At 44.0% G+C, this 23101-nt stretch overlaps 1 protein-coding gene and 1 long non-coding RNA gene across 4 annotated transcripts in view; one reads left to right on the top strand and one right to left on the bottom strand.

The window, feature by feature from the left end:
- SPTBN1 (spectrin beta, non-erythrocytic 1) overlaps positions 1-23101 on the top strand; it is a 198284-nt gene that overhangs the window by 79372 nt on the left and 95811 nt on the right. The window contains exon 1 of one of the 3 annotated variants that reach the window (XM_039249204.1): positions 7813-8375. The exons of 1 other annotated variant lie outside the window; for it this stretch is intronic. In XM_039249204.1, the coding sequence (XP_039105135.1) occupies positions 8267-8375 (109 nt within the window). In that variant the 5' untranslated portion in view covers positions 7813-8266. Of the gene's footprint in view, positions 1-7812; positions 8376-23101 lie in introns of those variants that run through there. One more of the 3 variants, XM_039249202.1, reaches the window with a different exon arrangement.
- Positions 11273-18732, bottom strand: LOC120243160. The gene is made up of 3 exons (XR_005531235.1): positions 18588-18732; positions 17566-17623; positions 11273-11764 (listed from the first exon to the last, which is right to left on the bottom strand). It is a non-coding gene; the product is annotated as an uncharacterized LOC120243160 (long non-coding RNA).

Below are 23101 nucleotides of genomic sequence, written 5' to 3'. Positions count from 1 at the left end.
TGGGTGGGGTGACTTTTACTTTCTGTGGACCAGGAGGTATGGGGCCTGTGCCTTGATGATAAGGTTTGCCTCCCTCCACTCCGTCCCTTCCCTCTCTGGGTGCCTGTTCAGACTGTTCTTTTCACCTTTTCTCATGAGAGCCAGTCTATGGTAAGCTCCTGGAAAATGTAACATGTGGATGAAGATCTGAGGGCAGGGTCCAGAGGCCTGTTTCCACAAAGAACAGAGTTATATCTCCTCTCTCCCAATATTTTCCTATGAGCTGTGCTACCAGAAAACAGCATTTTCTCACTGTCCCATCTGCTTCCTTGTAAAACTCTGGCCCAGTGGTTCTGAACACCTGTGTGTGTGTGTCAGCCTTTCTCCTCCATGTTGGAGGTGGGAAACAGTACCAAAAATCTTGGGCAAGAGCAGGCCTGGCCCCAGCTGCATTCCTCAGATGTTCTTTCCCTTTGAACCACTCTGCCTGTAGCAGAGTGTTGGCTGCTGGCTAGTCTTGGCTCTGGCTGGTGTTACATTCACAGGCATAGCAGCACCTGTTTGCCAAAGGTGGGGCCTCTGGACTGGGGCATTCTTTTGCCCATACAGGGAAGCTTTGCATGTGCAGATAACAGACACGATAAGAATGCAGGGATAAGGGTTGGCTGGGGTAGAAGATTCAATAAACTGCATTCCTTCCTCAGGACCTTGGGTACTTGTTACTGAGTGTGACTTGCTGTTTTTTTCCTTCTCAGCAGAGATGTCAGGTACTTTGTATTCTGCTGTGACCAGGTGAACAAGAGAGAAAAAGGATATAAGTGGGAATTAGATTTGCCCTGGTATTTCACATGCAGCTGTGTAATTAGATAGTTTTTTGCAGGAACGGTGTGTGTGTGTGTGTGTGTAGGAGAGAGGAAAAAAACACATGTATATCCTTCATGGAACAGAGATAGCAATCACTGCAGATGAAAAATACCTTAGCCTTCCCTTTAATTTTTCTTCTAGGTATTCTGAGTCCTGAAGGATCAAATCTGATAGCCCCACCTCAAGTAAACATTGGCCTTTCTAAAAACATAGGTCCTTTGTAACTTGTTTCATAGTGAATATTGTGTTCTTGTTATCTCTGAGGTGTTACTGCTTTATTTTTATCTATTAAATACAATTTTGAATATGCCTTTCCCTATGCAAAAGGGTGTGAGTGAAAAAGAAGGAAAAGAAGGAAATGAAGTTTGTGAGCACCTCCCCGGTGCTCTTACCTTCCTGAATTGTCCTTGTCCAGAAATCCACAGGGGTGGACACTTGTGGTCTCTGGCCTTGAGGTCAGTGACTCCATAGGAAACCTGTAACACCCTCCAGCCAGTAGCCCCCTTAGCAAACAGGTGGCCAAAGGTTGGGTACAATTACTTCTTGAAATTTCCTCCACGAAGAATTTAAATAGTAATTGTAGCTGCTCTGATAGTGCAGGTACCTTCCTGACATTTCTCTTCTGAAAGCTTTTATCTCACTTATAGAACAACTCTGAAGTGGGTCCCCTTATTGTGCTGACTTTCCAGGCTCAGGGAATCACACACTTAGAAAGTAGCAGAGTCAGATTCCTAGATTCTAGATCTGTTTTTAAGCACGTTTCCTCATCTGAACCCTGACCCAAATGCCCCGTGGGTGGTGCTCTGGGAGTAAGCAGAGGAGTGGTCTAGGCGCTGATGCCAGAGCTGTGTGCTTATGAGGAAGTGCTGCTGACTGCTTCCAGCTGCCCAGGCTGTGGGCCTGTATGCCACGTGCCACTGGGGAGAAATGAGACAGACGTTCTGGAAGCATGGCACGCCGCTCGCTAGCAGTGGTACAGAAACACCAGAGTCAGAGATATATGTTCTCACAGTGGGACTTGTTGAAAATTGTTCTTTTTGTGAGGGCAGGGGAAGAAGGTTTCAGGTAATTCTGTTTTCTGGGGGGTTTTTTGTTTGTTTGTTTTCTTAATGTTTTTATTTATTTTTGAGAGAGAGAGCAAATGGGAGAGGGGCAGAGGGAGAGAGGGACACATAGAATATGAAGCAGGCTCCAGGCTCTGAGCTGTCACCTCAGAGCCTGCCGTGGGGCTTGAACTCACAGGCTGAGAGATCATGACCTGAGCTGAAGTTGGATGCTCAACCGACTGAGCCACCCAGGTTCCCCTGTTTTCTGATTTTGACTGGATTTCATGGTGGCATGTTTGGTTAGTTGATAGAATTTTCTGGTACATGGTGCAGTTCCCTTTGAAAAAGGGCTGGGCTTTTGAGAATACACATACTGAGGCAGGCTTTGGGAGAAAGGACAGTGGTAACTCGGTAGCTGGCGGTGGGAAGCATTGTACAGTAGAGAAGAAGCAGAGAAAGAATGCCCACAGTTAAGGATTCAAAGCTAGGAAGAGTAGGCAAGAGGCTGGCTGGAGAAGGGGGTGGATGGGCCAGAGAGGTGAGATGGATCACGTATGCTTCAGCTCCTAGGAGCATAAATGCACTGGCATGATTTGGAGCCCGTTTCTCTATCTGGCCACACTAGTGGAGGAAGATTATTTTAGTAGTAGTATTTTGGTTTCCTATAAAGAAACGTTCAGGAGAAATTGTCTGTGGTTGTCCAGCTGTCGTCCAGATGAAGGAAAGGCAGATCTGGAAACAGCAGAGAACTTGGCAAAACAGTTTATATGTGAAATGTTGTATTCTGACCTTCCCTGTTCCCACCACTTCTTTCCCAGCTCTTGGGTAGGTTTTTCAAGTCCTTGAATGTGTACAAATCCCATCACATCTTAGCATGTTGGCCATCCTCTCTCAGGCATTGCAATCCTCTTAGTGTTTAGATGTTCAGGAAATGAACACTCCATAGTTTACCCTTTCAAGCTCGTTGTGATGCATGGAAAGCGGTCGTCTGTTTTTCTTTCTTTCTGTTTTTTTTTTTTTTTTAGTTCTCAGACTTCATAAAGCCTCTTGGAACAGATGCTTAATCTCATCTCTTAGTGTTTCTATTCACATGCTACATGCTAAGTCATACAGAATCTTAGTGTATAGGTCCACTTAGTATGAGAAAAGGAACAAAATCCAAACATACAAGGTCAAACAAAACCCATTCACAAAAAGAGAATCCTCAAAGAAGCAAATTCCGCATGAACTAGCACAGAATGTGCCTGTTCCTGACCCAAACTAAGTGTTGCAGGGATTCATATGGAGGCTTGCTTGTTGGGTTTTAGGTATCATGATACCACTTACTGAGTTTTTTATAGTTTTTCTGAAAAGCTTACAAACCATTAGTAAATTGATATTCTGCTCTAAGTACATGGGATAAACAGGGCTGAACCAAGGGGTTCAGGTGTGGCTCTGCTGTTCATCAGCCGTGGCGGCCCTGGGCAAGGCACAGTATCTTTGAATCTCAGTTGCCTTATCTACAAAATGGACACAATACTTACTTCATAGGTTTAGTCACTTGAGAAAATGTACGTGAAAGCATTTTGTAAATTACAGAGTGCTGTAGTAATGTGATAACTGTTGTTATTATGGCCATTTATATGGAGATGGATGATAATTGGGACTACAACAGTAGTCTCCAAGAGAAGGGAGATTATCACCAGTAGTTACATTCAGAACTAGAAGGAATTTTTTATGGCCATAATCTCCAACCTCTTTGATCTATAGATGATGATTCGAAGGCCAGGGAAGGTTAGACACACATGCAATTACTTCTGTTTTCTGTGGCACTCACGAGATGGGGTGAGCCTGTCGACCTGGGTGTTTCATTACACCACAGCCCTTCTAATGTGTGCTGTCCGCAGATAGCCGTAGGAACCTGGTTTTACTATTCTGGCACCATAAGGATGGCAGGTACCTGTTGCATGGGTTTCAGTTGCTAACTGTGCCTGTCCATTGTGGCCACCTTTCATTGTGCCCTGGAATCTTGGTGCAACTTAAAGCAGGTACAACTCTTAGCAGAGAGTTGACTGCATGTGTTGATATCCTTGGCCTGGCTGAGGGACACTGGTTTTTTAGATTAGAAAAGATTGAGGGGATAGCCTCAAATCACAGGGTCTGTTTCTGCAGAAAGCTTGGTTGACTGCTGAGCATTCTGAAAACTGTCTTGCCTCCCTTCATGTTCCCTTTCACATGCTGTGTGTTCCTGCCATAAGCGTCTCCAGGGTTCTTCTTAGAGTGCTATAAATTGTGGGTAAGACTCCTGGCCTCTTGCTTTATTAAGTTAGAGTTGGGTAGACTCCTCTACATTTCTTCTTTTCTTCCTCAGAATGTCCTTGTCCTTTCCTTTCTGCCTCAGAAGGTAAGGGTATCTTTCCTCTTGGCTATGGCTGACTGCCCCAGCCAATACCTTCAAGCCATTTTCCCACTGGCCTTTTCCTGCCTGTGCCAACTCAAGGCTGAAACCTGTGCACAGCGCATGTGCTCAGCCTGCCTGGCCCAGAGCCCCTTCCCCTGGTCCTGTCGCTCCCATTGACCACCTCTACCTTCTTGTTCTTCCCTTTGCTCCTCATTCTCTAACTCCCTGTAACCTTGCTTCAGCTTTTATTACCCCAGTGACCTCCTCATTCCCATACTGGATCAATCCACATCTCTCCTTTTTCTTTTTGCAGTGTGATGCCATGCTACCCCCTTTCCTTGGTGAGTGTCTTTCTTCTCTTGGATTTTCATTCCATAGCGCTTTTGGTATCACCACTGTTTTTTCTTCTTGCTTACAGCCCCTGACCTTCCCCAGGGCTCTCTGCATAGCCACTTGCCTCTTAAATTCCTTCCCAGGTTTAAGCCGACTACAGTCTCTCACTATGCACCGACTCTTTCCTCAGCCTTGAGCTCTTGCTTGCTCCGCATCCTTGACTACTTCTGGACATGTCACCCCTCAGTGTTGAGGTAACTCAGATTCAGTGTAGCCAGAAGGAAATATTCAATCCTCCCCTAATCCAGCAGCCAGCTCTAAAAACCCCAGGCTTCTGCAACTCTAGCCTTTGAACCTCCCACACACATAGAGTTGGTTATGAAGAGTCCTGTGGATTAACTCTTGCATCAGTCCATTTCTTTTTGTTCCTGTTGACTCACACTGACTAGTCCTTTGACCTGGAGAATTCCCATAACCCCCTGAGTGACCTTGCTGCTTTCAGTCTCTCTTCTTTCTACCTATTCTGACCACTGCCAGAATAATCTTCCCTAGAGCCCAACCCAGACCCAATCTTCCTCTGACTGAAAAGTCTCCAATAGTTCCCTGCTCAGGCTTAGTTCCCTCAGGGCTTCCTTCCTGCCTGACAGTCCCTTATGCTCCAGTCAGATGGTAGCACACGGTGGTGCTTTTCCTGGGACAGTCCAGTTGGTGCCTCTATTTATGTTGCTTCCCACCCCATCCCCCACACTAGGAGAGGATGTTCCCTTTCATCCCCGCCTGTTGACAGACTTACCTGTGTTTCAGGGTCTGGTCACAATACCAGTCCCTCCTAAAGTTGTTTCTACCTGTCTTCCTAGGCAGTTGTGTCTTCCTTGTCCCCTGAACTCTTGTTGGTCTGTTTCTTTGGCCCCTGTCTGTTCTGGTATCAAACTGTTTGCATATCTGTCCCATCTCCTTTGGCCAGAAACTCTCCCATCTCCCAGTCATCTCTGAATCTTCCACTGAGCAATGTTTCTTGCACAGAGTTGGAGTGGAGTGAATGGAATAAAGAACGAGTGCCTCTGGCCTTCCTTTACCTCTTCCCCACTGCTGAGTTGGAGCGGCCAGATGAATCATCAGGGTTGTGTCTTCTTCTTCTCTTGCCCCATAATCTCAGATAGATTCCCACTTCTCACCTCTTGCCCCCGCAGGGTTATTAAACCCTTCCCCGGCCTCACAACCTTTCTTACTTGGCATGCGTTCACTCTGCCTGGCTTGTTTGGAGTCTGCTCTTTGGTACTGAGTGTAGCTACACTAGTCCTAGCCTCTACCCCCATCACCTAGTATGTAACCTGGCTAATTAGAAAGCTTATTTTACCTACTTCCCCATACCAGAGGGAGCTGAAAGGGAGACTCGAAGAGTGGTGACTCATACTCTATTCACTAAGTGGCTTAAAGATTAAAAATAAAGCATTGTAAATTAGGAAGCACTTTGCAGTCTCCTTGTCTCTGCCCACAGCTGGACACTTAAGAGACTTAAAACTTCATATTTAATAGTGAAATATATTTAATATTAACATATAATGTATTAAATAGTAAAGAAGGGCCTCTTACGATCTTGAGAAAATTTTTCATTCAGCTTTTTGTAGCTTTGATGTGATATGTGGGGAAAAATATGCAAGAGGTATATTTTGAAAGATACACTTCTGTTTGAATGATGTCATCATTGTCAGGGTATTTTCACATCATTCTCTCATTGACCTTGTAAAGGGAGGCATTAATTATCCCTGTGTGACAGGGGAGGTTTAGAAAGAATCCAGGTTTCTTCTAAGGTCATAGGCGATTAAGAGGCTTGGCCAGGACTAGAAGCTCAGATCTTGGGATCCTAGTCGGGTGCTTCTTCCAGTAACCCCGCATTTTCCACATTCCTGTCAGCATCCCAGAAGATGAGAAATGCCTTCAAATCCTGGACCTGGCTTTAGAAAGCTAAAGGTTGACACTGGATGTATAAAAAATCCTATCCTGTAGAATGGAGAATTGGGAGGGGGGGGGACGGGGGAGGTGCTCATTTGAGCACTTAGCTAAACTTTAGGTTTGTTTTAACTCTAGCCCAGGACAAGATGCAGTTGCTTGAATTACCAGTGCCCTGGGGACTAAAGTAAACCTGGAGGCCCACCTCTTTAGTGCAGATTGGAATCCCTGAGGAAGAAATTACCCAAGTCTTCAGTGAGTATTGCTGCAGGGTTCCATGTGGAAAAGCCAAATATGTGATTTGTTTTCTGCCTGTAGTTAGGGAAGAGGGGTTGAGGGTGAGGAGAAGAAAAAACAGTTATTTACCCAAAATCCATTTTGACCACTGTTACTGTCTCTACAGGATTTTTATTTATTTATTTTTTTTTGAGATTTGTGGGAGAAGTTGAGAGTTTTAGGGTCTTGAAGAAGCCAGAAGTTCAGGAACCTCATTTTGCAAATCAAAGTAGGATTTGAGGATAATTTCTGTTCTCTTCATCTCCTCATCAGGGCGTAAACTCCTCAGTTTAGGGATCCTCGAGGTGTTTACCTGTGTACCTTTCTCCCACAATGCCTTGCAAATCAGTGCTCCCGTCAATCTAGCATGGACTTCGTATTACAGGGCCAGTGTTATACCCGAAAACCTCCCGCTAAACATCTTGTGATGGCCCAGAAGTCTCCTGAGGAGATTCTTCGAGCGATGAACTCACACCTCCCCTTGCCGTGGCCGGCCGGGCCGCCGCCGCCGCCGCCGCCGCGTGGTTGGCGCCCGCGCAGTGGGGACGCCGCGCGCACCTAGGTGCGCGGCCCTGGTGGCCGCGTTGCCTCCGCGGACGCTGAGGAGTGGATGAGTCGCCCCGGCCGGGGACCTGCGGGGCTCCTCACCCGCCCGCGCCGCCTCCTTTTCATGTGATAGTAATCGGAGACTTTTCCGTTACATGAGGCTCTCAACAAAAGATTGTAATTCCAGCAGCTTTGTTTGGGAAGGTACCACCGCGGCGGGCGTGTCCTGGGCCCGGCCCGGGGGTCTGCGGCCTCGGCACTGCGGAGGCGGCTCGGGCCGCCGGGGCCGCCTGTGAGTGTGGGGCTGCCGCCCGGCCGGCGTCCCCCGCGCCCCTCCTCGTGGTACAGCCTGCGTTTCCCCTACAATGCTGTTATGCTAATCAGGTGACATCACCGCCCAGCGCACGGAGAGTGGCTCCTGATTAAATTACAGACCGGCGGCCGCCGCGGGCAGCCGGGAGGAGGTGTGTGTACTGCTCCCGTGAGCTCCTGGGTTTGGCGATCGGGGCATGCTTAGGATTGGCCATATTTAAAAAAAATTTTTAAAGTGGGACTTGCACCTCCTTTCTTTCCTCCCTCCGTCCTCCCGCCCCTCCTCGGTAATTTATTTCACGCTTCTAGTCGAGAGCCACAAAAGGAAGGAAAACAACAAGGAATTAGATGCGTGAGTGGTAACTCCTGGCCGGGCTACGGTGGACCCTACTGCAGCCCGCTTCCTATCAGATCAGCTTGCTGGACTTTCAGACCGGAATGGGGCTTGCCTGAGGTCCAGCCCTTTTTACAGGGACCGGGAGCCAAGCCGTGCGGAAGCTGCTGTGTGTTGGATGGGGGTAGGAGGGGGCCGGAGCGGGATTTCCACCGTGCAGCCCGCCGGGGCGTTACGCCGGGCATAATGGAATTGCAGAGGACGTCTAGCATCTCAGGGCCGCTGTCGCCAGCTTACACGGGGCAGGTGCCTTACAACTACAACCAGCTGGAAGGGAGATTCAAGCAGCTACAAGGTAAGCCGCCCTCCCGAAGGCCGGGCCTGTCGTGGGGCTGCGCCTACGGGGGTTCCGAGGTTTTATTTGTGCCATATGGTACGTGACTCTAATGAAGACGGGCCGCCGCACGGCCCAGCCCCAAAGCCTCTGGTTGGCTGCGAGCACCCCATTCACTGCTTAAAAGAGACACTTTTCCCACTCTCTACTCTAGAAAAGCCTCCATTTGGAGCCCCATTCTCTCTCTCCCCCTCTCTCCCTCTCCTCCTCTCTCCCTCTCTCCTCCCTCCCCCCCTTACCCCAGTATCCTTTTGACTTTCTTGGTTGTCAGGTATCTGCTGCTCACTGCACACACCTTTTCTGTCCTTTTAGCCATCTTTGCAGCTCAGTAGATCAATGCTAATAGACCTGTTAGTATGCAAGCATTAGATTCCGGGTTGCTCGTCTCCCAGCCCCCCAGCTTCTTACCTCTGGGAATCCTAAAGGTGTAAAAGTGCACTGCTTGACACCCAGTCCTGTAGAACAATAGCAAAGGGGAGGAGGGAGTGGTCTTTTTGTTCCTAAGCCTTGGGTAAATTACAGTTTTGATTCTGAAGCTTAATTTTAACTCTTTTGATGTATTGTGTTGGGGAGAGCCTTTCCCATCAATTTAGTAGGCTGTGTAATTTATAATGAAAGCCAGTTATTGTCATTCCAATGCTATGGGTTGGATTAGTTGGATCAATTGTAGGTTTCTTGGCGTCTATGTTAGTCTGAAATAATTGAATGAATCCAGTATTTTACCGCACATATTTTTATGGAGAGTGGGGTCCTGTGTGCAGCAGTGTGTGGGATGATGGGCCTGCAGCCCACTGCTCGGGTGGCCCCTGCATCCCTTGGCTGTCCCTGCCCAAGCAGCAGGCCTGGCTGGCGGTTTCTCAGAGCTCGTACATGAAAAAGAACTAATAACTGAAAACAGAACTCCTTCCGTTTGGAAGCCCCTGGAATCAGTAGTAGGCCAGGAATGATTCTAATGCTGTGAAAAAGTGGCCTTCGCACACTGTATGTTTCTTATTTTAACTCTTCTTGGTGCCACAAATGTGGTTCCTGTGAGGAGGAGGAAGGAAGGAAGCAGCTCAATCCTAGAATGTTTTCATTGGGAAGGGGAGGGAGGATATATTTCATTCACAGGTTTATTTGTCTTGTGAAATAGTTGACAGTAATGACACTTTTCTGGAAAACAAGAGGCAGAACAGGACGTGGTTTTAAACATTTGCTAGTCTGTGCTGCATTCCTGGGTCGGTTAGCTAAGAGGAAGCTTCACTCCCCCCAGGGAGTGGTTATGTGTCTTTGCGGCATGCCCCTTAAGCTCTTCGAAGGTGGACTTTGCTTTTTGGGAAAACTTGGGTTGGAGGCACAGGAGGTAGGGGACATTAGCAAATGGTGGTGTGTCTCTTATCTTCTGGGTCTGTGCTGGAAGCTCCATAGCTCTGGGTTTTAAGAATTCAGCATGCACCTCCTCTAAGCATGATGAAGTCTCCCTGCTTCATTGTGTCACACCGCTAAGGAGAAAGCACTCGATGGCAGATCCTTGATCAGAAAATCTATTACCAACATCCAGTCAGCCCACTCGTGTAGTCTCAGGAAAGAAATGCAAACCCAAGGAGATGTAAGGTGTGGGGAGCAGTGTTCTCAAAGGCCCACCCATAACAAAAAGCTGTTATCTGAAAGTTTTGAGGATGGTTGTAAAACTGCTCACTGAGAAGGGTGGAGCTTACACACAGGAAATGTCTTAAACTGTCCTCCCTGGATAGAGTAAAATTGAAATTAAAAAACCAAAATCACCACACACTCATTACTGTTTCTCAAGGAAATCCCTTCAAAAGGTGTGGGCTTTGCATTTTGTTTGCTGGCTTTTTTTTTTTTTTTTTTTTTTTAATGAGTTTTGCTCCCTAATGTAGTTCTAGATAACTTTCTTATTTCTGAATATTGTGGTTTAGGAGTTACACAAGTTTAGTGTTAGTATTTCTGTAACAGAAAACTACCCATGTTGAGAAACTGAGAAAGGGTGAATTAACTTCCAAGTATGGTGGATCCCAGGAGAATTACAAACATTGCATCCTCCTTAGTAACGACGAATGGAACTGATTGCATTTTAAGCAACTTTAGAAGAATTTTTGCTAAAACTTGTTCCATTTCCTACCCCCAGTTTGTATTTGTAGTTCTTTTAATCATCACATCTTTGATAATATGTAGATTATATCATCTGATTTAATTTTATGCATGCCTCCAAAGCTGCCCCTCTCCCCCTCCCTCATTTTTTATTCTTCTGAATATTATCCTTCCTGGCACTTATGACCCAATATTGGTACACTGGTCCTCTGAATTGATTTTTTTTAATGTCTCTTACATGAATTTATTCATTTAGCGTCTACGCCTGAGACATTTATTTCTGAGGGTACTGTGATTTCATGGGAGATGTTTTTGCTGGCTTCGTATATTTTTACACTTGATCCTAAAAATTCCAGGAGGAACCAGGGGATGAGATTTGATGTTGTAGCTAAAGGAATATAATATTAAAATGTGTTTAGTCTACTTAGATAGTAAGCAAGTAAGTGTGACTTATTTACACTCTGATTTAGGGGACTGAGATGTAGAGTGATGTTTATCACCCTGGTGTTCCAGGCCTAGGTAAGACAAGAGACAGGACCTTCAGCCTCTGATGGCTTCAGATGTTAACCACTAACACCCAGCACACCTAACAGACATACCCAAAGTGCATTCTCTCTCTTTTTCAAATTGTTCATCTGTAGAATTAAGTTACCACTGTCCTTAGAGCCTGTTCATGTGTCTTTAAAGGTGGATTCGTTATTCTTTTTTTTTTTTTTTTCCAAATAAGAAAGAAATGCTAAGACACAGAAACTCAACCTGACATGTTTAAAAAATGTGTTTGTAGTAACAGGTTCATAATGTCTTTTCTTCAATTTCAAATCAACCAGCTGAATTCCCTATAGGAATTGCTACTCTTCTACTCAGGAACTGTTGCTTGTGCCTAAGGTGTAAATTAAATGCCAGACTCCTTAACTTGGCATTGGACCCTCCCCCAAATGGCCCGAACTCTGAATACTTCATATTTTGCCTCTTACATTCCAGTCAGATCTTCCAGGTAGGCAGACTTGCAGCTTCTCATAAAACCAAACCCTGGGTTTTGCCTTCATCGTCTACCTTCTGCTTTAAATGCCCTACTCTTCCATTTTACCTGCAGAAATTGTTCCTATGATTTTTTTAAAACTCTGTTCACATTCGTTATTCCATAAAGCTTCTTGTCTCCTCTGTTGTGGTTGGTAGGAAAAAGATTTCATTGAGTGCTTACTGTGTCCCAAACATGTTAGTAGGAGCTTTACATATGGTATCTTGTCTTTGTAACACACCTAAGGAGATTTAAAAATGAGAAGACAATCAAATAGCTTGACCGGGGTCACAGGCATTACTGAGCTCAGGCTGTACATTGTTGTTTTCTAATTTTCTTTTCCTAGACTTTTAGATACTAATAATATTTTATTTCTGCAATAATAATAATAATAATAATAATAATGTGATTACATTGTGAAATGGGCACCCTAACCGGTTTGTCCTCGCCTGCCTGCCTGCCTTCCAGAGCACTGATTCTTTTGGCCCTGGCAGTGGGGTTGTAATGAAGACAGGATCTAGTTGAAAAGCATCAAGATGAATTTCTTCTGCCTTCTTTGTAGCCTAACCCTGGCATTTAGCACCTGGTACTTTGGGAGAAGGTGCTTTTTCTTAGCTGTTCTGGCTCAATGAACGTGTCCCACTGTCTAGGAGTTATGGAGTAGTCTGTCTTCGGTGGGACACAGGGAAACTGCAGAGCAATATATTACTTGCTATCTCAGAGTTGCCTTATTGCATTTCTTCATATTTTTTTGGTCCTGGTTTCTTCTCTTAGTGAAAGAATATTGTTGGTCTTAAGTTTTTAAGAACTTGCCAGTTTGTTTGGGTACTTAAGATGTTTGTCTTACATAATGTTTAAGCCGTAGAGAAAGAAGATTGCTGGACTTATACCTTCCTCATCATGTAGAAAAGTTAAAGTTGTTAGGTATACAGCGTTAGCCTTCATATATTTCCTGTTGTGACAGTGGAAAGAGTTGGTGACAAATGAGAACTGTTTTTTGGGGGTGGGGACCAGGATTTATAAGAGCATTTTGGGGTTTAATGAAAGTATACAAGATTGGTGTTTTGGTCTAGATACCTGCCAATATTATACTATAGCTTTTCTCAGTCCAGATAACTTTGTGGGACAATTAACCAATTAAAAAAATAATCCTCTTAACAGTTTACCAGACTTTCAGCTTAAAATTTGGAAGTTCTTTTTTTAAAATGTTTTTTCCTAATGTTTATTTATTTTTAAGAGAGAAAGACACAGCACGAGCAAAAGGACAGAGAGAGAGGGAGACACAGAATCCAAAGCAGGCTCCAAGTTCTGAGCTGTCAGCACGGAGTCCGATGCCTGGCTTGAACTCTTGAACTGCGAGATCATGACCTGAGCCAAAGTCGGATACTTAACCAGCTGAGCCACCCAGGGCCCCTTAAAATTTGGAAGTTCTTAACAGATTTGCGAATTAGAATCCTTTTTGAATGATGTAGTAATAATAACTACTATTAATGTGTACAGCACTTAACTTTAATATCTGTCATCTTGCATAATTAACTAAATGAGACTATTCAAAGTACCCAGCATGGGATGTAGTACTTAGTATGTTCTACGTGAGTGTGCATGTATTTAATAATATTTCTCCGGGGTAAATATTTTTTATAGGTAAATAAGCATATCATTTGGTATGAGACTACCTTTCCAGAATCCAGGTTTTCAGATTCCAAATTTTATTTCTTCTAGAACAAAGTGGGTTAGGTATGAGCCATAGCAGCCATCCCCCAGATATCGTGAATGCATTGTGGTGGCATGGAAAATTGATGAGTTCAGGACTGCTCAGATTCTGGACATGTGGTGCTCTCTGTTTTGGTGGACAAGGAACTTTCATGGTCAAAGGAATGCCAATTCCTTTAGCTTAAATCTGTAGTTTGACTGGGATGTCCATTTAAAGACTGTTGGAGGCCAGCCAGCAAGAAGAGGGAGGTGACTGATAACTCCCTTTGAGGGAGAGAGACCAGTTTTCTTAGGGTAGGGAAATAGGACTAAATGATCTGACTGCTGAGGAAGCTTTCTGATGACTCTGTTCCTGTCACCTCTTCACATGCCTAGGGCCCAGAAAGGGATCTCTTCACTACCCCCACTGCCTCTACCTGTGTTTTAGTCTCTTTCTTTGATTTCCTGAAGCCTCCCTACCGTTGGACCCTGATTTAGACTTCTGTGCAAAAAGGTTTGGGACTTGACTCCCTTGTGACTTGGCTCCATTCGACCTTCCCATTTCCAGCTTCTGCTACTCCTTCTTCAGCAGTACTCAGGATTCCCTCAACCTACCCTGTGTTTTCCCTGCCCTTGACACCCTGATCTCCAGCTGCTTATACCTGGAACTCTTTCTCAAGTCAGGATTATTACTTTCGAGTTCCAGTTCAGATGCCGCTTAATTCTTAGTATTCCCAGAGTGGGGAGAGGAGGTCAGAATCTTTATTTGGATTCCCTTCCTATAAGATTTAAAGTTTAAGCACTTGCTTATTTTGTGATTTTCACACACTGCTTTTGGTTACAGTTTATTTACCTTTTTTCCCCCCTACTTTCCCAAAGCGTAGGGGCATAAAGATAAAAGTCTTACATGTAACAGTTACCAAGTCTGTTAAAGAGTAATAAAGAGTAAATAACTGAAATTATTATTATGGGCTACTTTATTGCAGTGGTTCTTAAAAGGAGGCCCCCAGACCGTCAGCATCAGTGTGATCTGGGAACTTACAAGAAATATAAATTCTCAGGCCCTACTTCTGAAACTTTGGGGTGGGGCCCAGCAGTAGGTGTTTTTTATAGCTGCCAGGTGGCTCTAATGCACACTCAAGTTTGAGAAATACTCCCTTATTGGATCATTCATGCAGTCTTTGTAATTTGGTGAAGAGGAGGCGCCAACTGCATGAATTGCTCCTTCATAGGAGCAGATAATATATCTGATCTATTGAAGAATGAAGAGTTGTGAAAAAGTATATTTAGAACAAAATTATTTAATTGTGGAAAAGGCATTTAGTCAGGAATGGCCTCTCTTCCACTAAACTAGAGAAGCCATTTAACCCCTCCAGGCTTCAGCTACCTCATCTGCCAGATGGGTCAGTTACTGTCCTAGTTGCCCACCAAGTTGGTGTGAAGACCAATCCAGAAAGATCTAAGTTTAGAAAAACTAGAGATAAAGATAATAGTATCTGCAGGTTGTGAGTACAGTTGTGTAAGTCATCTCGTTTAGTTCCATTTAGGTTCTTAGAAAATAATCTACTGCATTTAACTGTAAAACCAGAAATCCCAGCAACTTGGTAACTGGAAGGGAGGCAGGCAGCACCTGGCCAGGGCCCTGTCCTGGATCTCTGAAGATCTGGGCTGCTTTCCTTATCTGAATACATCTCAAGTTTACCTTCCAGGGTTGTGTTGAAAACTAGCTGCCATAATCTATATGAAGCTTCCTTGAAAACATCCATGTACTATATGTTTCCATCATCATCTTTTCTTTTAAAGAAAACTTCTACATATGAATGAATTCTAATAAGTCCACCATTGCATAGCAGTTTAAATAGGGATTTCATGGGCACCTGGGTGGCTCAGTTGGTTGAGCGTCCGACTTCAGCTCAGTTCATGATCTTGTGGTCTGTGAGTTTGAACCTCACGTTGGGCTCTGTGCTAACAGCTCAGAGCCGGAGCCTCCTTTGGATTCTGTATCTGTGTCTGCCCCTCCGCTACTCATGCACTTTCTCTCTCTCTCTCTCTCAATCTCTCTCTCTCTCTTTCTCTCTTTCTCTCTCAAAAATAAATAAACATTAAAAGATTTTTAAATACGGATTTTAGGGTTTGTTTTCCTGTCTTCTGGAAGGTGACATGAATAGTGACAGAACTTCAAGTTTTCAGTTAACGATAGTTTCACAGGCATACATCTGTTAAAAGTAGAATTACATTTGTGCACATTATCAAAGTAATGTGCCATTTTCAGAAAACCAGCCCTTTTCAGATCTCTGTGCCCTTTCTCCCTCTTGTCTGACAAGCTTCTATCAATTCTTAGGCCCCCAGCTATGAAAAACTAATGACAGGTGAGATAAATAATAAAAGCATTGTAAGCATTTTTCTGACTTCTGTGTTCTTTGCTGGATTGGCTTAATTAAAACTTTGGCAGTTAAACCAGTTTATGGGTACAAAGGACTTAGCATGTAAAAGCTCAGTAGTTGGTCACTAATCTAGGCAGTTTAGAGTAAGAAGAATCCTAAGAAATAAAATAATGAAACTGATTTTTAAATATCCTATTTTTAACATTCTATTAGTTTATTAACAAAAATTTGTTGATGGCCACCTTTTCAATGAGAACTGTCCCCTGGTTGGGAACTGTGTGAGAAAGTGTATTTCAGCAATTCTGGAAATGCTGGTTGAGCTTACTGAGGAGTGGAAGGAAGTGGAGAATAAAGTTGTTCCAGGTTAGAGATCCAGACTAGGGACACAGGACCAGGTTAGGGAAAGTGGAGCAGATAGCAGATTCAGGGTGGCCAGAGTTTGTAGAGTGAAGATGAGGAAGGGTGGGTAGGAGGGGTTCTAGAAGGATAATTGAAAAGCCAGAGGATGTGTGGTCCTATAAATCAAGTTAAGGAGTTTGGAGGTAAGTTGAGCAGTGGAAAGCCACGGAAGGATTTTAGACAGGATAGTGACTCGTGACTTTTTTTTTCCTCCCAAGAAAGGTGGGTCTGACTGCTTAGTGTGTTGATTGCTTTAGAGGGTAGTGGTCAGAAAAAGAGGCTGGAAACCAGTTGGGAGACTGTTGGATTTGTGGGGTGAGAAACAGCATAGCCTGTTCTCAGATTTTAAACTGCAAGGTGCTTAGAACCTGGTTACTTAGTGTGTTCTGCAGATAACCTAGGGGTTTGTTAGAAATGCAGAATCTTCAAGCCCGCCCCAGATCAACTGAGGCAGAACTTGGTTGTAACAAGATCCCCAGGTAGTTTGTAGGCTCCTTCAAGTTTAAGAAGTGCTGCCTTGGGGGGCACCTGGCTGGCTCAGGTCATGATCTCACAGCTCAGATTGTGGGTTCAAGCCTCTAGTCGGGCTGTGTGCTGACAGCTCTGAGCCTGGAGCCTGCTTAGGATTCTGAGTCTCCGTCTCTCTCTCTGTCCCTGCCCTGCTCATGCTCTGTCTCTCCCTCAAAAATCAATAAACATTAAAAAAAAAAAAAAAAAAAAAAGTGCTGCCTTGACAATAATCTCTGCTTGCCTCTTTACCCCCATGAGCATAGAGTGAAAAAGTTCCAGATAGGTTCTGACCTTCCTGAGGTTTAAAGTCTGTGTTTTATATTAGTCTACATTAAAAGTTTTGTCGGCTTTTTTCTTTCAGGTAATCTAGAGCATTTTAAAGTAACTATAAAGATAATCTTGTATCTAAATGTATAATAGTTAATTAAAGAAAATTTAGTATTACCCTAGGAGATTACAGAACTTTAAAAGCATGGTTGGTTAATTCCTAGCTTTTTAAATCTTTGTAGAATTTGGCTTGGATTTTTGTACTTGCTAATCTGCTTTTCTCGCAATTGGTGAGGTTAAAAAAGCACAGTTTCTCTTCATTTACCCATTTGATAGATATGTTAAAGCTTATTTTTTTATTTTGAGAGAGATAGAGACTGTGAGTGGTAGAGGGGCAGAGAGAGAGAGAAAGAGAGAGGAGAGGGAATTCCACGCAGGCTCCCTGCTGCTAGTGCAGAGCCTGACTCAGAGCAGGAACTCACAGGAACCTGTGAGATCATGACCTAAGCCAAAACCAAGAAGATGCTTAACCAGCTGAGCCACCCAGGCATCCCTACCCATTTGGCATTAATGGAGAATTAAAACAATTTTCTGGGCCAGTTTAAGTTCTTTCAGAATTTTAGCGTGGTATCCTGGGAAGTAGAGGCTTGCTAAATTCATACCTGCTTTATGACTTCAACTGTTTACATACTTTTAAACTTTTTTTAAAAGCAAAAATATCCCCTTCCCCTATGCTCCATTTTAGTAAAATCAACCTATATTAAATCAATGATGTTCATCTTGTACTTACTTAGACTTTAGTCCACTTCACGTATATCAAACTTCCCTAGCAGTGCCTTCAGGTGTGGCTGTTAAAAGTGGATTTAAAATATATTAAGTATCTGTTACTTGATAAGTGCTCATTTCCTGTGAGTCTGCAGGCTTTAAAATTAGTGGGTATTGATTACTTGGAGGAGGAAAAACACCTGCTGAAAACTTGATGGCTAGAAGTTTCTGCCCCTTAAAGAAAGAAAGATAAGGGATGGGGGAGATAAGCTATTTCTGTTCTCAACTAGCACCAGTCTAGAGCCTTCCTGATGAAAAGGGCACAGGTAATGAAAGCAGTGTGAGTCAGGAGGCCACTAAGGTGATGTTCTTACCACAGCTAGGTCACTAATGGGCCAAAAAAAAGTTTAATTTGTAACCATTCTCTATATTACTCCAAAATTCATTTTATAATTTTTTTTCAATGTGTTATTTATTTCTGAGAGAGAGAGACAGTGTGAGCAGGGAAGGGTCAGAGAGAGAGGGAGACACAGAATCTGAAACAGGCTCCAGGCTCTGAGCTAGCTGTCAGCAGAGAGCTCGACGCAGGGCTCGAACCCACAAACTGTGAGATCGTGACCTGAGCTGAAGTGGGACGCTTAACCAATTGAGCCACACTGGCACCCCCAAAATTCATTTTATACAGTAATTATTTCATAGCCAAGTTATGACACATTCAAAAAGAAAAAATAGTTTAAGATCCAGCAATCCCAGTAGAGTTTAACTTTTCACTAGTTCTTATCTACATGTATGTACAGTTTAAGATTATTATAATCATTACATAGATTCAGTTTTTTGGTGTCTTGTTTCTGTTGTTCACTTAACATTATATCATAAACTTACATGTGGGTATTCCTGTGCCTATTGCCAAATTGCTTTCTAGAACAGGGCAGTCTTTTAACTAATCTGAACCTGTTCACTCATCTCTGGGATGAAGCTAATACAGATTTTATGAAATAAGATTATTGTAGGAATAAGTAAGGTTCTCCATGGAAATGGTCACAGTACCTGGTACATGGTGAACTCAGTAATCACTAGCAGCCATTATTATTACAGGTCCTGGTTAAATGGCAAAGTGGGGCCCAACAGGGGCCAGTCTGCTGAACTTATCTTACCCCACCCCCAGCCAAAACCTGTTCTGGGTGTGGTTTCCTTCAGCATGTCAGAAGAGTGGTTTGCCTGAAAATGCACCCAACTGAAACACCCCCTTTTATGTTCCCCTTTAGAACAAACAAAAGGTTGACTGCAGTCACTTGAGTCTGATGACTTTTGATGTAGGTTGAAGGTCACAATGGTGCTGGCTTTCCCAAGTTCATAAAAAGCATCTAGAGCAGTTATTGCTGCAGCCAGAGCCTCCAGCACTTTGTCAGAGAGAACTACTGTAGCCAAACTAATATTACCCGCCCTCTGCAGATTGGTGAATGCCTCTACTGTGTGTGCTTTTGAAAGGCCTTTCTTAGCCTTTCTCTCTCTGCCCCAACCTTGTTTTCAAGAGGCGTAGGGTCTTTAAGTGGTAAATCCAGTAATCACAGTAGCATGGAGACACAGGCCAGCCTATATTTGGTTTCACAAAGGCCTTGTGAAAGATCCGGCCTTAAAGTCTCTTTTAATACTGAAATGATGCAAGTGGAAAGTTAATTTGAGGATCACTGAGGCACGCTTTATACATGAAGAATGTGAGCAAAACATAAAAAGTCTGCAGGCTCTGTTCTTCTCTGGTGGCAAGGAAATTACATAGGCTGTGTCATTATTTGGGTGAATGTTACCCCCTATGGAGTGTAATTGTGCTGGAATTTTGGAGTGAGAGCTGTCGGTTAAGTACAGACTAGTTGGAGTGTGTGTGTGTTTTGCCTGAAATCCTTATACAAACCATAGACCTTATTTTGGTGACACTGAGGATTTGCAAATGGTGGTTATCTTGGCCTTGGCATTTTGAATTAGTCTTTTTTTTTTTAAGAGAAACTTTGAAGGTCTGTTTTAATGTATATGAAGTCTTTGAAAGTCTGCATAGTCTGTTTGAACTGTTAAATGCCAGTGAGTTTCTGTATATCACTAGTTTCAGTGTATAGTAGTTGAGAGGTGAGTACAAGTCTAGTGCAAAGTATGTTTCTGATGCTTGAAAATGGTGCCCTGATTTCTATTGAAGGAGACATGTATTCCTACAGAGGTTTAAGCGACTTGCTATAAAAAGTTGAGTCTTGCAGTGGTAGAGGGAGATTACGCATTATCTGTGAACAACTGCCAAGCAGATGAAATCGCAGCTGCACAGTCTGTGGTGGAGACTGGGTGGGAGTGGCTGGGGGAGCAGAGGAGGAGAGTGATCAGAACCTGGCTGTGGTGGTGTGGTGCAGAAGGCTCAGGGCCATGCTAGGCAGTGTTGGGTTTTCGGACATTGTGTCTCTCAGAAACGCAGCATGGTGGAAAGCACATGGGCCATGGAGTCACGTAAGCCAGCATCAAATCCTGGCTTCACCAGTGACCTCCCTGGACCCCATTTTGTTGATCTGTTAAAAACTTGGAAAAATGAATAGCCCTTGGGGTGGCTGTAAAACTTAAATTAGTATGTCGTATTGATTGGGTCACAAACTCATCCTAGTCTGCCAGAGACTTTCCCAGTTTCAACACTGGCTATTCTTTATGGGCATTCTCCCCAAGTCCCAGGCAGGCTGGACGGTGGGTCACCATACTTACCTAGGAAAATACCTGTTACCGTGTACAGAAGACAAGGTCTGTGTATGTTTGCTCATCCCGGTATGCCTTCCTAGTGTTTGACATGTAAATAATGAACGAGTGAAGTAACGAAGGCAGTAATGCATACATAGTTATTTTAAAGTGAGTTAGCTAGTCTTCCTCCCTGTGGACTCTCCTCTCCCTGAGAAATGAGGTGGCCTCGCCAGCCACATAATAAATAATGTGTTGAATGAATGAGTGAATCATATGATAATGGTTTTGGCTCTGTGATGTAGCTAAGCTATAACTTCAGGAAGGTCTCATCTGGGTCTGTTTACTCTTTTGATAAAATGAAATTTCGATAGGACCCTAGGGACCTTCCTCATACAGTCCCTATAGTCTGCAGGGTGCTGGGGGATTTAACTTTGCCGAGGAGAGAACGAAGCCCATGGTACTGAAGTACTTAGGTAGCAACAGTTCCCCAGAAGTTAATTAGACATCAGGTTGTCCCATTGTTGTTGTTATTGTTTCCTTTTTCTCTTTGAGTGAGATGGGGCAAGAGTAGTTGGACCAGAGGGGGTTAGGGTCACACTGATGTAATCTAGTTTCATAGCCAGAGAGGTGAAAAGTACCCTGCGAAATTGAAATCCATTGTTCTGGGTGTGGTAGCCATTCATTCAGATTTTTATACTGTGTGACTGTAATATGAAGGTAGCTTTTCTAACTGCAAATATGTCTTTGCTCACAGTGATACAGCATGAGTAATGTTTTTCTGGAAGCCAGGCAGTTAATAATACTCGGAGCAAATAGAGGCAGAGCCTCAGAAATGGAGATACCAGATTAATGTGCAAGCTTGGCTTTTTAAACTGAAGAGATAGCCACAAGAAAACTAGTTGTGGCCGAAGAACTGCTTCTCAGCCCACAGTGACTTTCAGTCCCCTACCCCCTCCTTAAAAAAAAAAATCATTGGTTTTCCTCTGCAAATATATATGATTTCAATTTTGAGACAGGTGGTTATTTTTTCATTTGAAACACAAGGAAGCAATTTTTAAAAGTCCCAGCCATTCAGCAGTGGGGCTGACTATAGTCAAGCTTGACTAGGAGTTCTTGGCCACAGAACCACATATTGCAGCCTTTATTAGGGTAGTTTACTAGTTGGCTTTTTGGGAAAGGAAGGGCCTGGAATTAAGGGAGGGCCACTAGAGCACTGGCCGGCTTCGGGACTCTTGGCCTACCTGTGTGCCCAGTCAGATGGGAGGGTGGGTCCAGGTATCATCTCAGCCAGTGTTGTCATCCAGTGATTCTGAAGTGACCTTTCTTACCTCATTGTCCTTATGAGCTCATAGTCGTCTGCAAACGTAAGTTATGCTATGGATCCTTGTTCACTTTTTCTTTGATAAGGAGCAGTGCTTCTGCTCATCAGTGGTTTTTGGGAGAGGAAACTGAGGCGCATGTCACTCAGTGATTTAGCAGTTGGCTTTGGGATCTCCTCTCTTTATTTCCCCTTCTCTAGTGGGAATTTACAATGTAAGTCATTTGCTAAGGTCCCCCGCATTAAAAACCAACAAAACTATTGCAGTGGGAGACATGATTGTTAGAATAATAATTGGTGTTACTCAACTCCTGTTTAATATTCTGCCTTCTAGAGGGTGTCTCTGTAGCTTGTTGCTAGGCACTAGGGTACAACTTCCCTCTTGAGGCTCACAAACAAGTCAAGAGACAGGAAAACACATAGGGTGTTTGTAATAGGATTTGAATGGGTAAATATAAGGATGGGGTGGGTGCTTTATACCCCTGCAAAATGGAGAACACTTGCCCTCCTTACTCATCCAGGAGTTGCTTTGAGAATCAGTTACAATATTGTGTGTGAGCACCCTATGAAAAATAAAAATTCATAATCAAATCCAAGAAATTTTTGTGTGGGGAAACAAATGGCGAGACTCTGTTCTCAGTTTCACTGAACTAGTCTGATGAAGGAAACAGACCTCTTCGATAACAGTTGCCTGTATTTACGGACTACTTAAATACCTGACTCTGTGCCATTTATTACATGCATTACCTCATTGCACGCTCAGAGGAATGCTAGAGATAGGCATAGATGTTATCTCTGTTTACAGATGAGGAAACCAAGGCTTGAAGAGATGAAGAAACTTGCTCAGTGTCACGGGGCCAGTAGACGGCGGCGGGCCCATGATCACGCCCAGCTGTGTGCTCTCAGAGCCCGACTCCACGCTGTCTCTATGGAGATAGTTATCTTCCTGGGAGGCTCTAGGCGTGCCTAGGTGTGGAGAGAGCGGTTGGACCTCGACTAGCAGCAGCCCACACAGTTTCTTGAGTGTGCTTTGAAGCAGCTTCCTCAGCCCTTGCTCCTCAGAAAGCATCGTCTCCCGTGGGTGTGGGATTTATGATGTGGTTTCCTTCCTCCTGCCTCTGGCCCTTCTCCCCCAGGGTCGGAAAGCCTACGGATGGCCGATAATGTGCTGTGCTGAAGTCACTTGTGCCCGCCCTGTGTTCAGGATGGGTCATGCTTGTGTCACCATGTGGTAAGCCTGTGGTGCTGTGAGGGCCTGACCAGTGCAGGCTGGCTTGGAATCAGAGGTCACAGCCCTGCCACCACATTGCTCATGAGTCCACTGATGCCTGTGATGTAAGAGTTCAGCCACATGCTTCTTTCTCCTGCACTGAATGTCACTTAAAAAAAAAAAAAAAAAAAAAAAGGCTTTTGTGGTTGAAATTTCCAGCACGAGTCAGGTATGAACCAGGTGCTTTGATATATCCTGTATACTATTCTTTCAGTTGCCTCTTCAGGTAGGTGGTGTCCTATCTGCCCTGAGAATTGAGGAACCTGAAGA

Source organism: Hyaena hyaena, unplaced genomic scaffold (genome assembly GCF_003009895.1).
Source record: "Hyaena hyaena isolate Hyena2069 unplaced genomic scaffold, ASM300989v1 scaffold_332, whole genome shotgun sequence".
Lineage (NCBI taxonomy): Eukaryota > Metazoa > Chordata > Mammalia > Carnivora > Hyaenidae > Hyaena > Hyaena hyaena.
Note: the sequence above shows the minus strand (reverse complement) of the source record. Positions and strands in the feature narration are given on the sequence as shown.